At 40.2% G+C, this 19,935-nt stretch overlaps 1 protein-coding gene across 1 annotated transcript in view; it reads left to right on the top strand.

Moving 5' to 3' along the window:
• The window catches only part of lrp1bb (low density lipoprotein receptor-related protein 1Bb), a gene marked incomplete at both ends in the record, with an annotated part of 313,004 nt that overhangs the window by 97,727 nt on the left and 195,342 nt on the right, over nt 1–19,935 (top strand). Inside the window, one exon of the mRNA XM_079254397.1 lies at nt 5,690–5,827. Within this exon, the coding sequence (XP_079110523.1) occupies nt 5,690–5,827 (138 nt within the window). The remainder of the gene's footprint in view (nt 1–5,689; nt 5,828–19,935) is intronic.

Genomic DNA, 19,935 nt, shown 5'->3' with positions numbered 1-19,935 from the left:
CTATTTTAGTATTTCAATTTGTTGCCAGGGAACTGTCAAAAATCTCTGTGACACACTTTGGATGATGCACTTTGTTTGTAACAAGTTGTACCACTGCACATCCAAATTTCACCCACGGATTGTATGCTTTTTAGATATAATGCATGTCTGGGTACAAACAGCTTACATTGTCAAATTAAGATGAGATTTTTGAGGATTGGCTCATTAGCACTGCGACATGACAGCATCACATCATTCTGTTCCTACATGTATTTAGGCCACAGCATCACAAAACGCAAGAATATGATAATACAAATATTTAAAGGCTTTAGGTCATGGCAGCTTATGGGAACACATCTGAACAAATAAACTGAAATATTCATACCTTTTACTTTATTTTTATTCCACTACACCATCAACACAGTTTGTGGGCAAATAGATAAATGTTAACAACAATACACCACGTCTGGCAGTTGTGTTTATGCTTTTCGATGTTTTCTGTGAAGGTTTAACAACTGTAGCTGTTTATTGAAATAAAATAAAATAAAATAAAATGAAATAATGAAAACACCAAGACATAAATATCATGTGTGTGACATCTGTGGCTTTCACATCTGGGACAGCAGAGCAAATATTTTAACTAACTGGATCAACTCCTGAAAAGTGACTTTTTCTGATTCAAATCATGCAACATGAGACTGTTGCTGCACTCCGATCTCGTATTAGTCCAATTGCCTGCTTCTCAATCAGGACTTGACACAAGCCAGACTTTAGTGAGGATTTTGATGTCAGAAATTAAATTAAAAATATTATACTAATGTTTGAATTACATTCTGTTGACTCGTAAAGGAGAGAAATGACAGAGAAAATGACGCATATTGTCAGACATATACTGTCAGTGACACATATAATTCACCCAGCTGCAAGGACGTTATGTTGTCATTTGACTAAAGAAAATTCAGCATTTTCCTGTAAAATACAAAATGCATGAACATGTGCCTGATCAGCCTTCATACACATCAATATCACAAAGCTTGAGAGAGACGGGATTAGACTCCTGTCTGAGACCAGTACTTTTTTCATTCAGTTTTTGGCAACACAACTCTTTGCTCACAATAAAGCAAAGATTACAGTTTAGCATAAATTTACATTAATAAAAAAGAAATAAAAGAATTATGTTCCTCACAAAAACTTTCTGATGAAATGGGTAATAACTGAAATAGCATGGTGAAATCTGTTGCTGCTTTTTCTGACATTTTCACTTTGGTTCAGATTGATCATTTGTACACAATGCATATATATATATATATATATATATATATATATATATATATATATATATATATATATATATATATATATATATATATATATATATAACATATATATATATATATATATATATATATATATATACATATATATATAGTACACATATATATATATATATATACATATATATATATATATATATATATATACATATATATATATATAGTACACATATATATATATATATATATATATATATATATATATATATATATATATATATATATATATATATACATATATATATATATATAGTACACATATATATATATATACATATATATACATATATATATATATATATATATATATATATATATATATATATATATATATATATATATATATATATATATATATATATATATATATCTTCCCTCTTGAAGATAAAGGGAGGGAAGGTAATCCATACGGAGGGCATTGCACTCTTGGAGGGCAGGATAACAGATGTGGAGGACAGCTACTAGTACCTGGGCATACCACAGGCAAATGGCAACCACGAAGAAGCCACAAGGAAAGCTGCCACAGCTAAAAACCTGCAACGAGTGAGGCAAGTACTTAGAAGTCAGCTCGATGGCAAGAACAAGATCCGGGCAATTAACAGCTTCGCCCTGCCAGTGATCTGATACCCTGCTGGGATAGTAAGCTGGCTAAAGGAGGAAGCTCAGAGCACGGATGTCAAAACACAGAAGCTGCTCACCATGCATGGAGGGTTCCACCCCAAGTCCAGTGTCCAGCAATTTTACACTAAGCGCAATGAAGGGGGCAGGGAACTAGTGAGCATTAAGGCCACTATCCAAGATTGAACATCCAAGCTCCACGAATACATCAGGAAGAGGGTACCAAGGGATGAAGCACTTAGTGCATGTCTCAGACAATGGAATCTGGAGGAACTCGAGATGGAAGAACTATCTTGGGAGGATATAAACAAGTCCTATCAATGGGTGGAAAGGGCTGGGCTGTGGACAGACAGAGGCACTAATCATGGCAGCACCAGAGCAGGCCCTGAGCACCAGAGCGGTCGAGGTCCAGATCTACCATACCAAGCAGGATCCCATCTGCAGAATATGCAAAGTAGCCCCTGAATCAATCCAGCACCTCAAAGCAGGGTGCATGATACTGGCAGGCAAAGAATACATGAAGCGTCATAACCCTGTAGCTGGCATAGTGTGCAGGGACATCTGTGCATAATATGGACTGGAGACCCTCAAGTCCCAGTGGGAAACTCCCCCCAAGGTGGTGGAGAACCAGAGGGCTAAGAATTTCTGGGAATTCCTGATCCAGACAGATAAAATGGTGGTGGCCACCCAACCGGACATAGTGATCATGGATAAGCAGCAGAGGAAAGCCGTAGTGATTGATGTGTCCATCCCCAATGATGGAATATCAGGAAAAAGGGGCATCAGAACCTGGAGATGTACCAAGGCCTCAAGGAAGAACTGGAGAAAATCTGGAGGGTGAAAGCATATATATACATATATATATATATATATATATATATATATATATATATATATATATATATATATATATATATATATATATATATATATATATATATATATTGCTTTAAGAAGACCTACTGTACATCACCAATTTTTTTTCTTTGTGATTCTGTCATTGTGCTTTTAATGGGATCCTCAAAGTCAGCAAAATGATGCTTTTCCATGACAGATGTTTTGACTTGTCATGGGAAAAAAGTAGCTGGTGCATTAATGATGGCTGCAATCCACTTAGGGGTTGCTGCGCTGCTTTACAGACTGACTCACTGTCAAATAGATCATCATTAATGTTATTAATTCTACTTGTGCTGTGAGTAGTCAAAATATCTGCCATATGAAAGGGATGTTGCAGTATTTAGATCAGCGGCGCACACTCTATTCTAATTTAAAGGTTGGTGTTGTAGAATAAGACATGAATAGATATTGATGCAATCTTGAAATGCTTCCTCGCCCAAACGAGGATAAAACAGTGAAAAATCTTTATTTGTTTAGCTTACAGAGGCATCATTTACCTTCACCTTAAGGCATTATGATTCAAGTGGTTTATAAATGTGCTTATTTCTTTTATGTCCTCATATATAACTTTGTCATGCCATTAGTGGTACCACTAAAGGTGGGCTATAAGGATTGCAAATCTTACTGTAACTGTTATTACACAATTCTGCCCTCACAACTTTTAGAACTTTTAACTTTTACTCATAACCTTTGATACTTGGTCCTATAACGGAGCAGCTTTTGAACTAAAAATGACAGGAAATGTATTTATTTATTGAAAGAGTGTCACTTGATATGATTTTTTTACTTCAAAACCCTTCAACGATCACCCACATGACTGTAGCTTTAGCTTGGAACATAGAAATAACTTATTTTGTTTTCATAGGACTGAAAAGTAACAATGTCTTTTCCTGACAACTGGCTTCTTTGAAATGTAATCATAATTTTGTGTGCATCTTTCCTCTCATCACTATGGTGATGTGAATGTGATTAGATGTAGTTTCTTTTTAAATCACCCTTTTGTCCAGAGCTAATACAAGTCCTAATATTGCAGCTTTGGCTGAGCTGTAACTCAGTATCCACACTGTTGGCAGGGTTTGGGGTTTTAAGTGTCATTAACACCTTGAAATAGGAAATGAAGGACAAACGAACTATCCTGTGTCTTTGACTTTGAGCTATCGTCCAGTGTGGTACAGTAGTTTGGGACATTACAGAGGAGTTCCGAGCACCTCAGCTGTTAAAAGACCATCTGTGTACCCCCTGCATCACAGATCAGTGCCACTGAATATTCATGCACCATTCCTCCCCTTATCACATTAGATTAGAGCCCATGTGGCAAGCAACCAAAGGGAGAGGCTGACAGCACTGTTATGTTGTCACAGACCCTTATAGCTATGTGTTAAATAGCACATTTACCAAATGGACACTGAGGCACTCACTTTGATGTTATGTGACAGTGGCCTTTTTTTTTTTTCTTATAAGGTTGAAATCTGTCCCTAGCACTTTGAACTGTGGGTCATTAACAGCCCATTTTAATTATTATGTATTCGTTAATAAATAATGTGTGACAAATTATGATATAGGTTAACACTACCATAGGTACAGTGTTAAATTTTAGTACTTTCAAGATAATTTTGTGCATGGGAGGTCAGTAACATCACAAGTCTTAAAAGATGTAACCATAAGATTTTATTAGCTAAAGTCAGAGCAACAATTATTTAGAGCACAGGTGAAGTCTCATCATCATGCCCAGCATCTGATAGATTTAATATACTTTGAATTTTGAAGCCTTAGAAAGAAGCAAATGTAAAAAAAGTCCATCACTGGAGGAGAATCAAAATGATATTTTAAACATGTTTTGGAGCCCACCAGTCGGGGCTGCCAGTCCGCTCATGTATGAAACATGAACTCTCAGGGACAAGGTCACTCAAAGTTGACATACATACATGTGGCATAAAAATAGTGCAGAATTCCAGTGCGTGTAATGTAGAAACTGATGTATATTTATTAGAAATAGATGTTTTCAGGCACTGCTTTAAGGCAGTTGAATGCTTGGAGAACAGAGACTGATTATTGTGTCAGATGTAACCCCCCCCCCTCATCATATCCCCTCTGTTAAACTGCACAGTATGACTGCCACCTTTGTAATTGCCACATCTCATACCTTCCCAAGTTTAAATTGAAGTTGCAAATAAGGAATTGTCCAGTCCCGAAGGTTCATGCGAGCTGCTGCACACATCCAGTGTGTCCAAATGTGTGGCAGAACTATGAAGATTGTTACAGATCCCATCGCATGGGTGATAAATCCCCCCATTAACTGCTCGCAATGGCACGATGATAATTGATGTCAGTGTAGTTGTCAGTGGAAATGTGACACATTTACAGTTCTAGTGTATTGGTCAGCTGTGTTTTATGTGCTCTTGGGTCTGCCCACATGAATGAGGGTCACCAGTGTGCCTCATGAATCCTTAAACAGCTGCTCTCCGCTGTTTGCCTGCCTGGCAGTAGGAGTCAGGTAGTTTGTTATGAGATTTCACCAACGTGGCTGCAAGGCAGTGTGGCGAACATCTGTTGTGTGTAAAGAACAATGCTGTGAAGTATAAATACATTTGCATATGCATAGGTTCTTCCTCCTATAAAGGGGTCTTGAAGTATCAGCACTTTGAGGTGACACAAAAAAAGAGTGAAAAAAAAGTGTTTGCTTGCAAAAAAAATTCAAACAATATCAGCGTTGGATTGTTTTTTTTTTTTTTTTTTCTGGTATGCTGTCACACTGAGCTTTTCTTCATGTGCTGGGAGTAAAAACAATAATAACACTGAAGGCTTGTGCAGTATCTATGATTTATTAATCTCTTTGACATTCTCTTGTTTTTCTGCTCTAGGTGCACAGGACTTGGTGATCAGATGTCCCCTTAATCACATACAGTGTATCGGGACGAAAAAATGTATTCATTTCAACAAGCTCTGCAATGGCGCGAGAGACTGTGAGGATGGCTACGATGAAGGAGTTCACTGTCGAGGTAAGGGTTAATGATGCTTTCACATTCTTCTTCTTTTCCCTTTGGGTTCAGAATGCATAAATCGAGAAGTATCCTCATTATCATGGTAATTAATCGGATTGTGCTCATTTTATTTGGATTTTGAAGATTGTATAATTTACTTTACCCATTAAGTACATATTGGATTAGTAAAATATGTAACTTGGGGAAAATGTTTGACTTCCATTGCCTTTTAATGTGCTTTGAATTATTCTTCCGAAAGTTTGTGCAGTTAGAGATAATTTTTGCTTTCAAGTAGGAAGTTCAACCTGCCCTTTGTTACGTTGCACTTCAGCTGCATGACGGCTGCTAATGAAAGGCCTGATTCATGTTATGCTGATTTGAGTTGATACTTTTGAACTTTTGCATTTGAAGCAGTTGCCAAGGTGACTTCTCGTCATCTTTCCCATCAGAGCAGGGGAGAGACACAGCGGGACAGTAGCGCCAGGCGTTGTGCTGTACACAAGTTTTTGTTGTTGCTCGCACTTCCTTGCAAGTAGACCAAGCTGCTACGGACACCTGGCTTCTGTGATAAGGCAAGTTTGCCTCATGATTGCTGCAGTCTTGGCACAACAATAAGACACGTCAGGCAGAAAGCACAACCTTTTCTGACCTGTAAGACCGTTAAAGTCATGCTGGGAATTGTCTCTGTGTGAGTCCGAGGTGCAAGCAAGTGCTAGCTTCTGACTCACAGTTATAAAGAAACAAAAAAAGTCTGCTTCTTAGCTCAGAGGAGAAAATTCTACACTGCATGCTTGTTTGTGAAATTTAGAGCAATGGAATCATCTAAAATGGATCAATGTTTGTGTTTACTCAACCTTTCTTAGGAATGTTTGAGACCCTGTGGTTTATAGAAACTTCACCAGCTTGAATTTGATCCCTGCGCTTACTTTTCTCTACATGTTTTGGGTTGCTGCACAATACCGTTGCCTCAATATGACCTGTGTATAAATGGATGGAAGTAGTATTACTGGTGATAAAACTTTTCTAAATGCAAAATGCCACCTGGGGTGAGACCTCAAGTCGGGATTGGACAAACACCTGCAAAAGCTTTACAGGTTTTTACTGGTTTAGATATCTTTGAGTGTGCAGTTCAGCTAAAGTGCATCGGCGTATGCAGAAATACCACAAGGGGTGTGTAACCATACAAGCTGCTTTTTCGGCTGCTGCACTGGAAAAAATTCAAAATAGGGAATCCTCAGCAGGGCTAAATGGTCATTTTGACCATATATTGGCGTTGTTTTTAAGGTGTGAATTGTGTTTGCTGTTGTGAATCCAATGATACAACCAGTTACGTTAAAATGCAGTTAAAAACACAATAGGAGGAAAGCTGACCTTGCTGCATGATTTACTCCGCTGAGTAACCTCCCACTCACTGGAGGCTTCTGGAGCTTTGTTTATTTTTTTTTCCTAATCTCCTATATGAAAGCCTGTTTGTGTTACTGTGTATGTTTTGTTGCAGTTTTCTGTATTTTGAAGACAAAATAAAAAGTAAGACTGCTTTGAATGTCTTTAAAAAAGAGTAATGTGCTTTTCATTACAAGTTGAAATAAGTATAAATGATCTTTCCATTGTTCGCCAAAGAAATCTGTCAAAATTAAAATTTTAGCTGCATCTGTGGTCATGTTATACATGAATATGCTTTGAGATGTTTCCTTTTTACATTTAGTATACGTTTGTGCTTTTTCACATATCCACAGGAAGAGTGTTTCTATAACTATCAGCACTTTATATGGTATTTAAGATGCTGAAAGTGGTTTTACAGATCATAATTTCAAGACTTCTACTTCAAACTGTTATTTTTATCACATAAACTTAGGAATGCAGGAGGATTTAAGGATAGAGACACCTCTGATGCACTTGAATTTGGATGCATTGCTTTGCATTGTATAATTCTAGAACAAAGTGTCAGGTTCATCAATAATGTCAGCTATTTCAAATCTACACTTCCTGAATGTCCTACGCGTAACTCCACTTCCATCATCATTATGCTCATAAACAGTTTGTTGTGAAGCTTTTTACCATTAATGGAAACTGTATGTAAATTGGCCTGAAAAATGTATATCAAAATTCATCCATTAATCCGTTTTCTTAACTGCTTAGTCCAGTTAAGGGTTTATTGTTTATTGTTTATTTGATCCCCACTGGCTTTTACAAGGCAGCAGGTATTCTAGCTGGGATCTACACAATTCCTCCTTGACAATGCAAACATCCATATCAAGATAGAACAACGACACAGTGCACATGCATTACAACACACATACATTTACTGTATAACTATACCCACTCGTGACAAATTGTCCATTACCAACACATATGCTATTTAATAAATTCCTTCTGAAGAAACACCGGTGCACTTAGTGAGGACAGTCAAGCAATTTGTCAAAGCTCTTTTGATTAAATCTGGGAATTTTTTAGAGATGCCATCACAACAATGATTTGATACATTCCAACATTAGCCATTAAATAATTAAATAATCATCTTTTGGTTTTATTTTGAAACCGGTCATGGTCTTCAGTTGAGTGATATAATCTGGCAGTGAATTACATTCTTTTCTAGTTTTATACATTACTGTCTGTTGCTCAAAGGTTTTAAATTTCGGCAGATTAAAAGAGCCCTGAATCACATGTTGTGTCCCATAATGATGGATTCTTGCACTAAAAGACCATTTTACATAGCAAATCCGGAGTAGTGGATTCAAAGTAGTGGGAATCCGGAGCGTATCCCAGCAATCATTGGGCGAAAGGCAAGGTAAACTGGACAGGTCGCCAGTCCATCACAGGTACATCAAAATGTCAATAAAATTTAAGAAGTTTATGATTTTAAGGTACTTACACATCAAACTTTTGCAATCTTCTTTGTTTAGCTGGTAGTGCTGCACCTTAGAAATAAACTTATTTCTGATTTGACATTGTTACAATTTTTTACATATTTAAAGCTTTACTAGATAAGTTTACAAGCTTAAAGGTCCCATATTTTGAAAGTTCACTTACTAAAGGCTTTCTTACAACTTCCCATACCCTGTATATGAGGCCCAAAAAAAAAAAAAAACTCAAAAGCCCCCAAACCATTTTCCCTTTGTGACCTCACAAAGAGAAATAACCTCTCCCCACGTAGTGGATGCTTTCATTGAAACCACCTGCTGGCAAGCTGAGCTTGATTTCTGAAATCACCAAGCAGGTGCAATCAAAAGCCACATTGTCTTCCAGGAGGGGCGTGGATTGTGCATGGATAGGCACAGCTCGTGAACATTTAAAGGTTCAGACACAGAAAAAACCCGTTGTCAGTGAAGTACACAAGAGCAACCTTTGGAATGACTTAAAGTACGGACCAAGGCTGAATTTGGGGTTCTACACATTGAAAACAAAGTTGTTGGACGACTGAAACCTATATGAAATTGTTTAAAAAAAAAAAAAAAAACTTATAATATGGGACCTTTGAAACTTAGTCCTTCTAAGTAATTTTCATGGTACATCGATATTCATTATGAACTTTCCTGGAGCCATCTTTGAAAAGACGAGAAGCAGGGAGCGAACTTAGTTTATTTCCGGTATACGTCATACGTCACCCTCTGTCCAATCAGAACCCTTCCCAATCCGCCACTCTAAAGAGGAATTAAGTGAGGATGTTTTTCATGTAAACGTTCATTTGGAAATATTATCTTCATGTAAACTTGTAAGAGAATAAGTTAATTCTGAATTATTTAATTCCGAAATATTAACTCCGAATTAAAAAACACCATGGACCCAACCCAATGTTAGAACATTAGAGAGGCCATAATTTAGCAGTGCTGCATTTAACCAAATTATATCTCATATAGTCAACTAGAAGCATAGAGGCACAGAGGACCGTTGCAAGTTTTGCTGCTGTTTTATTTTTCAAAAGTGTTTTTTTTTTTTTTTTTCATGCGTGATTTAAACACATCTGGACCAGAGATGAAGTGTCCAGCCCCGGTCTTCAAGGGCCACAATCCTGCAGATTTTTTATATATCCCAGCTCCAACACACCTGGCTTATAATGAGCCAATGTGCATTAGCCTGTATTGCTAATTGATGTAAAAGATTACAATAGATGATTTTTATCATTTATGCACACATCACTCATGCATGTTTATAACTAGTTAAGAGTTTCAGAAAGCTTGGTTGTCCATCACCGTAGGGTGTTGTCTTTACGAGGAAAATTAGAGCAATGCCAGAGTCGTAGCGTGTTTGGTTGTTCCAGTTGAAAAAGAGAGAGGTCACATAAACACAGAATATATTTTCACTGGTTTTCCCATAAAGAAGCACCAGCGAGCAGCAGGGATGTCTTGGCTGGCTACAGAAACTGGAAGCCTATGCCCTGACACTCATTATGCAGGTCATAAACTTTGATCAAAGATTTTTTCGATAGCTTCTTTGGCAATATCTAATGATTGACTTTTCTTCGACTTCTTCAAGCCTGCCTCTGTATATGCCATTTCACAGGAATTACAAAAAAAAAAAAAAAAAAAAATCTCATTCAAGGTGAAAATTCAATGAAAAAAAATATCATCCTCCGTAGTTACAAGCATGCATGAGTGGCATATTTCTGCTAGTGGTTAGATGCTGGGGTATGTTGCAGTTTATTTTCTACATAATGGTAGGGAGATGCTAAAGTGTGTATCACAAAACAGAACAAAGTTACAAATTCACTTTATAATATTTCAGTCTTATCATGATTTCATCACAAAAGATCTAGAAAAAAAAAAAAAACTTTTTTGAAAAATAAACCTTTTTATCTCATGAAATGACAAATGACGAATAAAATGAAACAGACAATTCTCTCTGGGTAAAGTCAATGCAACACAACCAGGACACACCAGATAAACACAGGTTTCCACCATCGACTTATGCTTTTCCTACTTGTAGACAATTCAGTCAGATGATTTCTAGATGACAGTCATGATTGAAAGGCTAATTTAACTTTTTTACGCATATTAGGCAAAATAAAACGGAGAGATTGATTTAGATGAGCATGGTAGAAGTTTGGACTTGTTACTGCGCTGTATAATCTGGGTTCAGGAGGTCTCTGTCATTCTGTGAGCTAGACCTGAGCTGTCAGAGCAAAGACATGGGCCTTCAGAGGGTTTCCTTCCTATCTGGCATCTGGACATTAGGAGCAGATCCTTTGGGGTTTTCTAGACTAGAAGGTGTGATCTCTAGCAAAACATGAAATTGCGCATATGTGCAGCTGGTTTGGGAATTCAGAGAAAGAGTTGATGCCTTCGTTCTTTGACACTGAACTGCTGAGTGGTTTCTGTGGCCTCAGTGTCGCCGAGTCTTAACTTTTGTGTGAGGAAAGGTTTGTTTTTGTTCCTTTATCATGTTACATTGTTTAACTGTTAGTGGATCGCATGGCACCTCTGTGCTTTTAAATCCTTTTAGCAGCATTATTGCACGGTAAAGGAACGCATGACCTGAGTTGGAACAACCCATCTTTAAATGCAACACTTCCAGTCAGCTGCAAACTTTGTAGCCTAAAGCGATAAAAAGCATTATTCTTTCTCAATGAATAAATTTTTCCTGCATGAAATATGATTTTTTTTCTGAAATTATTCATGTATTAATTATTTCTTTATTTCTTTTCAGATTTACTGTAGACTGTAGTACACTGTAGTTCACGACAGTGTGTTCAAAAACAACCCTCAGCATAAGTTCACTTGGGGACAAGCACTCCAGTGTGTGCTTAGTCTCCCATGGACAGACCAAACTCATCAGAGCGGGAGAAATTGAGGTCACCAAAGTGAAGTTTTAGTCAACCAGCTGGTTCTCTTCAAACTTTTTTCCCCCCTCCTGTCTCTGCCCACCTCTTATGAATATACATGCTGAACATCCCAAGAGGCCTTGATATGAAGGTGCCCAGATGGAAAACCACCAAACTCTTTTCGCTCACCTCCAGGAAACTCATTCTTAATCACATGTTCATGGCTGCGCTGTGGGAGCTCTCTGGTCTCTGCTGCTTGCACTGAGGAAGACAAATGTCAGTCCTAAATAAATACAACTCAGGCTTCATATAACATCTTCAGGGCAGTCTCAGAAAGTAAATACAAATACATTTATTTCAAATGACTTTGGTGGGGGAGGGGAAGGTTCATATAGGTTGCTTACTGCTTGGCAACATATTCTAATATTCCTATTTGGCCATTTTGTCATATACTAACGTGGTCAGAACAGCAAGACGAGATGATTGCTTTCATGTGAGTTATGTTAAGTGAAGTTGTTGACAGAAAAACAGAGAAAAAAAATATTTAAGGGGTGTCTTCACACCGTATCACAGAGTTTAACGCTTCCTTACTGAAATGACATATTTTTAGTATTTACTTGCTCCTTTAGTCAGAGGAAAGATGGTTTCTTGCTTTGATAAAGTAAAAAAGTAAAGTTTTATACAACTTTTATGAAGGTACGGTGACAGATTTTTTGTTTTCATACTCAGATTATTGTGCTTAGAATTGACCCCGCTTGTGTCACAATATGCTCTGCTTCACCTTAAAACTGTTTCTACTGTCAGGAAAACTGCTGCTTGTGTGTATGTGCTCTACAGCTTAAGTCCTTCTAGTTTGGCTCTCACGCTTATTCTATGGACTGACTTTATTTTTTTTTTTTCTCTGGTCGTTCTTGGGTTGCCATGAATTAACAATCTCCAGCTAATAAAAGTACCAGATATGACGCGTTGTTGCACTTTAGTCCATTTTTTTCTCTTATAAAACTTGTGAGGTCAACATGAAAGCCTTTAATTACACATTGCATATGCAATACATTATCTGCACAGATATTATTTGTATTTTATTATTCTTTGCATCACAAACCCAGATGAATTACAAGCACCTCATTGTGTATAATAATCTCCAGCCTGTCTCGTGTAGGAATAATAATGAGACAATTACTTTTTACAGTAGTACTTCCTTAAATTCATCAGCCACAGCGTGTGCAGATGTATGTGCATCACTTGCTATGTTTTTATCATATTTTCCTGTCATTTATGCTAAGGATGTTCTCTCAGTTCATAAGCACTGACCTCCAAAGAAACAAACAAACAGCAACAGTAACATCATCACTGAGTTATTGTTGCATACATGTGAATTTGAACTCATTATTTATTATTTATCTTTTCCTGTGCAAAGTGCCAAGAGATAATGTCTCTTTTGAATATATTACAGTGTGCGAATAAAACTTAAATGGATTTCTTTAAAATGGAGTTTTGGATGATATGTTAAGTACAGTAAAGCAGTAATTCTCAGAAGGACATGCTGTGAAGTAAACTAGTCAACCCCGAACAGCAGCATATCTGGGATTGTTTTGGCTGCGAGTGTTGTTCCATAGCAATCCAAGCGCGAATAGTAAAGATCCCAGTTGAGACATGCTGTAGAAAGAGGCTCAAATTAGAGAGCAGAAAATCTGTTCATCTGGCAGACATAGAGTGTTTAGGGCTGAAACAAGCTGGACTTTTTGGGTGTGAGGTTGGAGTTTTCTTTAGAGGAAGAGTGTGTTAAATGTGAAAACAAGGAATCCTGCTGTCAAACTGGACAAAAAAAGCAAAAAAAAGTCCATAAAAGATAACAATATAAAGCCAAAACAGCTTCCATCTCTGCATACATATCAGATAAAGATCATCCTTGAATATCTAGATCATCACAATGATGATAAGGTCGATAAGGTCTTATACAAACATTGAGGAACTTCTATTTAAGTCTGTCTCTTAGAATGCATTGAACATGAATTCTTAAGGCTCCTGAAGGAGAGTTCATAAATAACAAGCTGAGTGTGATAGTGCTTTGCTTTTGTGTTGGAATTTGTTTAATGCCGTTATCTTGAATACGGCCGTTAAATTCAAATATTACGACCATAATTTTTCATCATTTGAAAAATTTCACTTCTGCAGACCATTCCCCCGGACTGATCTTCTGTTCATACTCCTCCACCAATAAACTGGTCATTTGTCCAGAACTCCCTGTGTGTGGCTGTATTAAGGATCCTCAGGGTAACTCATTACAGTATTATCTGGCCAACATGGATCCATCGTCCACACAGGATTGGCGCTCATGTGTTGAGAAGTCCATCACCAAATTGGAATCAAGCATGCAGGACATGATGACTATGCTCTCTAACCTCTCCTCAGTTACAGCTCCACTGGAAGGTGCCTCTGTCCAAGCTACTGGATCATCGTCTCTTTGCCAAGTCTCACCTCGCCATGAACCACGTCTGACTCCTCCAGAGGTATTTTCAGGTGAGCGGAGTCAGTGTCGGCCCTTCATAACCCAGTGTGAGATCCACTTTGAATTGCAGCCCTCTTCCTTCCCGTCAGAACGGGCTAGGATTGCCTATATGGTTTCACTTTTTTCAGGGAAAGCCAAGCTGTGGGGAACGGCCGAATGGCAGAGAGACTCGCTCATCTGCTATGATTACAAGGACTTCACAAGGGAGCTCATCAGAGTCTTTGACCCAGTCCCACCTGAGAGAGAAGCTGCCCGGGGTCTGTTAGCTCTAAAGCAAGGCAAGAGGCGGGTTACTGACAATATAATAGATTTTCATACTCTCTCAGCAGAAAGCCGCTGGAATGATGAGGCGTTATGTGACGCTTTCTATCAAGGACTTAATGAGGAGATTAAGGACGAACTGGCTACCCGGGAAGCTCCGAGATGTCTGAACCAGCTGGAGACTCTCTCCTCCAGGATCGATCAGAGGCTTCACGAACGCAGAGTGGAGAGGAGCCGAACCTCTAACAGCCTTCGCACTACATCAAGGCCCGTGTCACCATATAATCCCCTTGCACAATCTCCTGTATTTCCAGCTCCAGTAGGGGACCCTGTGGTTCCCATGCAGATTGGACGGACCCGCTTGACACCACAAGAGAGGGCACGACGTTCAAAAGAGGGATTGTGCTTCTATTGCGGAGAGAGCGGTCACCTGGTTCACCGGTGTCCATTAAAAGACCAGGCTCAGTAGGAGATAGGAGGTTCCTACTGAGTCAGAGGTTGGTGAAATCCTCTTTAGTCTCATTACAGGCACAACTCCTCATAAATGGTCTTCCTAAGCAGGTTATGGCATGTATCGATTCTGGGGCTGATACGGAATTCATTGATGCAGGCTTGGCAAGATCTCTTAACATTCCATTACTACCCACCTCTAAAAAGCAGAAAGTATTTGCACTTGATGGTCATGTGCTGCACCAGATCACGGAAGAGACTGCACCTCTCAAGTTCATTGTAGGAGGAAATCACCAGGAGATGGTATCCTTCCTTGTCATCCATTCCCCTGAGCTACCCATTATTCTTGGTGCTTCATGGCTGCTTCACCACAATCCGCACATTGATTGGAGGACAAGTGAGGTCCTGAGCTGGTCATCCTCTTGTTATTCCACATGTCTTCTAACGGCTAATTCACTCTCCACTGAACCAGTTTGTCAAGAGACCTACCCAGATCTTTCTAAGGTTCCTCCTGAGTATCACGATCTCAAGCAGGTATTCAACAAGCACTTGGCAACTTCTCTTCCTCCACATCGTCCCTATGACTGCTCCATTGATCTTTTACCCGGTACCTTCCCTCCCAAGGGCCGTTTATACTCCTTGTCAGGACCTGAGACTCATGCCATGAAGGAGTACATTGAAGGGGCACTTAAGACTGGAATAATACGCCCCTCTTCATCTCCTGCTGCTGCAGGGTTTTTTTTTTTTGTAGGAAAGAAGGATGGAACTCTAAGACCATGCATTGACTACAGAGGACTAAATGACATAACTATAAAGAACCGTTATCCTCTTCCCCTTATGAACACTGCTTTTGATCTCATTCAAGGTGCCACCATCTTCACCAAGCTGGATCTCAGGAATGCCTATCACCTCATCCGCATCAAAGAGGGAGATGAGTGGAAGACGGCATTCAATACACCCACAGGGCACTACGAGTACCTTGTCATGCCTTTTGGCCTAACCAAACCCCCTGCAGTTTTTCAGTCCCTAATTAATGATGTTCTCAGAGATATGGTTGGACTATATGTTTTTGTTTATCTTGATGACATTTTGATTTTTTCCAAAGACCTCCCCATGCACCAGAGCCATGTCCGCACTGTCCTTCTCCGTCTTTTACAGAATAACCTTTTTGTAAAAGCAGAGAAGTGTGAGTTCCACCGAAGTTCTATATCGTTTCTGGGCTATGTCATCTCGCCCAACAGAATGTCCATGGATCTCAGCAAAGTTTCAGCGGTGAAGGAATGGCCGGTTCCCCAGTCTCGCAAGCAACTTCAGAGATTCCTCGGCTTTGCCAATTTCTATCGCAGGTTCATAAGAAATTACAGTTCCATCGCCTCACCTTTGCATGCTCTTACTTCATCTAAGAACAGGTTTATTTGGAACACAGCGGCGGACCGTGCCTTCTCTCGCCTAAAGGACTTGTTCACCTCGGCACCTGTCCTCCATGCACCGGATTCTGATCAGCAGTCTATTGTTGAAGTGGATGCCTCTGACTCAGGAGTGGGTGCTATTCTAAGTCAAAGGTTTTCTGATGGCAAGACTCATCCATGTGCCTTCTTTTCAAGAGGTCTCTCCACAACCGAGAGGAATTATGATGTGGGAGATCGCGAGCTCCTGGCGGTTAAACTGGCACTCGAGGAGTGGAGGCACTGGCTGGAGGGGGCTAAGCACCCATTCATTGTGTGGACGGATCATAAGAACCTTGAGTACCTACGATCTGCTAAGAGACTCAATCTCAGACAGGCTAGATGGTCCCTGTTCTTCAGCAGATTTAACTTCTCCCTATCCTACAGACCAGGAACTAAGAACACCAAGCCGGATTCTCTCTCAAGGCTTCACGAGGTTCCGGAGGAGGGACAGTCCGATGGTCAGAATGACTACATCCTTCCCCATTCTGTCCGGCTGGGGGTCGTCAGACTCGGTTTGGAGAGAGAGATAAGGGAGGCCCAACAACAACACCAGATTCCTGAGAACTGTCCCCAGGGTCGCCTCTTTGTTCCAGTGCACCTTGTCCCAGAGGTACTGTCATTTTGTCATTGTTCTCGTTTATTTTGTCACCCAGGTGTGACCAAGACTCTGTCAGTGGTACAGAGTCGCTTCTGGTGGGAGACCTTGGTCCAGGACGTCAAGGAATTTATCGCTGCTTGCGTGTCTGTTCCCAAGCTAAGTCTTCTCATCGACCGCCAGCTGGTTTTCTGTGGCCGCTCCCAATTCCACGTCGTCCTTGGTCTCATTTGTCAATGGATTTCATCACAGGTCTGCCCAATTCCAAGAATCATTCAGTACTACTTACCATAGTTGACCGTTTCTCCAAAATGACTCATTTGATTCCTCTTGCCAAGTTGCCGTCTTCTAAGGAATTAGGGGAGATCCTTGCCAGGGAGGTATTTCGTTTACATGGACTTCCGGATGACATCGTCTCTGACAGAGGTCCCCAATTTGTGTCTCGATTTTGGAAGGAGTTTTGCAACCTTCTTGGGATCCAAGTGAGTCTCTCCTCTGGGTATCATCCACAGACAGATGGACAGACGGAGTGGGTCAACCAGGGGGTGGAGACTAAGCTACGTATGTTGTGTGAACGGGATCCCTCCATGTGGTCACAGAACATTCCTTGGGTGGAATATTCCCTTAACTCGCTCCCCTCCAGCTCCACAGGGCTCTCTCCATTCTACACTGTTTATGGATACCAGCCGCCAGTCTTTGATTTACAGGAGCTTGCCATCACAGTCCCCTCGGCTCACTCAGCAGCACTGAGATGTCAGCGTGTATGGCGGAGGGCTCGTTGTGCCCTGTTGAAGACGTCTGCAGTGTATTCACGGGCTGCTAATCGTCGGCGGATTGCTGCACCGGAGTATCAAGTGGGGCAGGAGGTGTGGTTGTCAACCAAGGACCTTCCCCTTCGGGTTGAGAATCGCAAGTTGGCCCCTCGCTTCATTGGCCCTTTCCCTATAACCAGGGTGGTTAACCCCATGGCTGTACGTCTTCGACTGCCTAGGACCCTGCGGGTTTGCCCCACTTTCCATGTCTCCCGTATCAAACCTGTGTTCTCTTCCCAGTTTGCACCCCCCTCCGGGCCCCCTCCTCCCGCCCGGTTCATTGATGGGGGGCCTGCCTACACTGTTCATCGTCTACTCCGCTCCCGGCGGCGGGGCCGTGGGTTGCAGTATCTGGTTGACTGGGAGGGTTATGGGCCGGAGGAGCGCTCTTGGGTTCCTGCTCGTTTTATTTTGGATGGGTCCCTTGTTCGGGATTTTCATCTCCACCATCCTGACATGCCTGGTGGTCCGTCTGGTGCCGGACCTTGAGGGGGGGGTACTGTCATGTTTTTGCCACCCTGATCTCCTGGCGCTCATCATTGGTAACTCGATCCACCTGCTGGCTTCCTAATTGCCTCTGCTACCTCATTCAGTTCACCTGGTTTCCTTTTCTCTCACTGCCTACTTAAGCTCCCTCCAATCCCTCCTTTTCTGCCAGATAATAATCAGACCTATGTCTAGTTTTGTTCCAGCGTTCTACGGATTGATCCTCAGTTGCCGACCTTCTGCTTTATGCCCCTGGATTACCCTCCTTGCCTTGCCCTCGACGGACACTGCAACTTTTCGGATCTTCTGGTTACCAACCCTGCCTGTCTTTGGATCTCTGAGCCTTGTCGTTGCCTGGACGAGTATTTTGCCATCCTGTTTACCTCCCAGCTGTTGCCTGGTTTCTTCTGCAGACCATTCCCCCGGACTGATCTTCTGTTCATACTCCTCCACCAATAAACTGGTCATTTGTCCAGAACTCCCTGTGTGTGGCTGTATTAAGGATCCTCAGGGTAACTCATTACATCAAAGATAATTGATAAGCTAATACCAGATCAGTGCTGTCACATTGGTTTGTTGCAAATTTCATTTCAGCAAGTCAGCCTTGACTGCTTTGCACACAGTGCAAATCCAAACTGAACAATGAAATGCAGCAGTATTTTCTTTACTTTGTGTCATTTACATTATAGTAAAAGCTCTAATTATCATTTATCATGAACGTTCATCAAATTTCCATTTTTATTTTTAGTGATTCTCCATTGGTCATTGTTCCAGTCTGAATTGATCAACCATTTTAATGTCAGTACTCAGAGAGATAATCAGCATTAAATTTTAGGAGTTGACTGCAGGACATGGGAAATTATCACAGCCTGGGCTCAGCTTTTTTAGCTCCTGTGTTGGGTTGTTTTCTTCACAGTGCCTTTTTTTTTTTAATCTCATTTCCTGTGTGACATCTAACACTACAAGTTAATACATGTGAGATGGGTTGCAACAAAAAAAGATTTTTGTATCCATCCCTGTAGCTTTTGAGCAAGCAGTATCAGAGCCTTTTGCTTTTACTGATTTGTGCCAGCTAGAAAACACATAAATATTGATCAGCTGTAGACAGAATAATGCAAGAATAAAATGCATGATTTGTCTTCAGTTTTTAAATCTGTAATTTAAAAAAAAACAAAACAGAGAAATGAGAAAATTTCTTGTTTTTTTTTTATCGATGGATATGCAGCACAATTCCCCAACAGTAGCTGCTAATTTATGGATTTTCACTTCAAAGTGAACTCTAATCAAATCATTTCTCATCAAAGTCGTTAATTCCTTCAGACTTACCCCAACTTTTTCTGAGAGTGGATCATTCAGGTAATAAAGGCAGGGGTAAGAAGTACGGGATACAGGCAAAAGGTGTCAGAAACAGCAAGTAGTTCACAACATCTTTCACCTCCACTGACATTTAGACAACACATTAATAAGTACCCTGGTGCATTTATCCCAGACTAAGCTCGACCCACACCATTACATTAATCATTAACAACCTTATTTGGTAAAAGCTCATAAGTACTTGACATTTACTGCAGAATCAGCCCATTTGTTGAAGTGTGGAGCAGGGAAAACACACACATTCACAAAACAGGTCAATTTGAATATGAAAAGCATCACACAATAGACATAATTCATGCTTTATTAGCATTTCACTCTCAGAGGAGTGAGGCCTGTGAAGCTACTGTAGTTCAGACAGCATAAGTCGCTCTATAAAAATCTCACAATGCACTTGATTCACATACTGAACACACATCCAAAACCGCTATTCTAA

The sequence above is a fragment of the Telmatherina bonti genome (assembly GCF_933228915.1).
Source record: "Telmatherina bonti genome assembly, chromosome: 15".
Classification (NCBI taxonomy): domain Eukaryota; kingdom Metazoa; phylum Chordata; class Actinopteri; order Atheriniformes; family Telmatherinidae; genus Telmatherina; species Telmatherina bonti.
The sequence above is the reverse complement of the archived record's forward strand: the minus strand, read 5'-3'. Positions and strand labels throughout refer to the sequence as shown.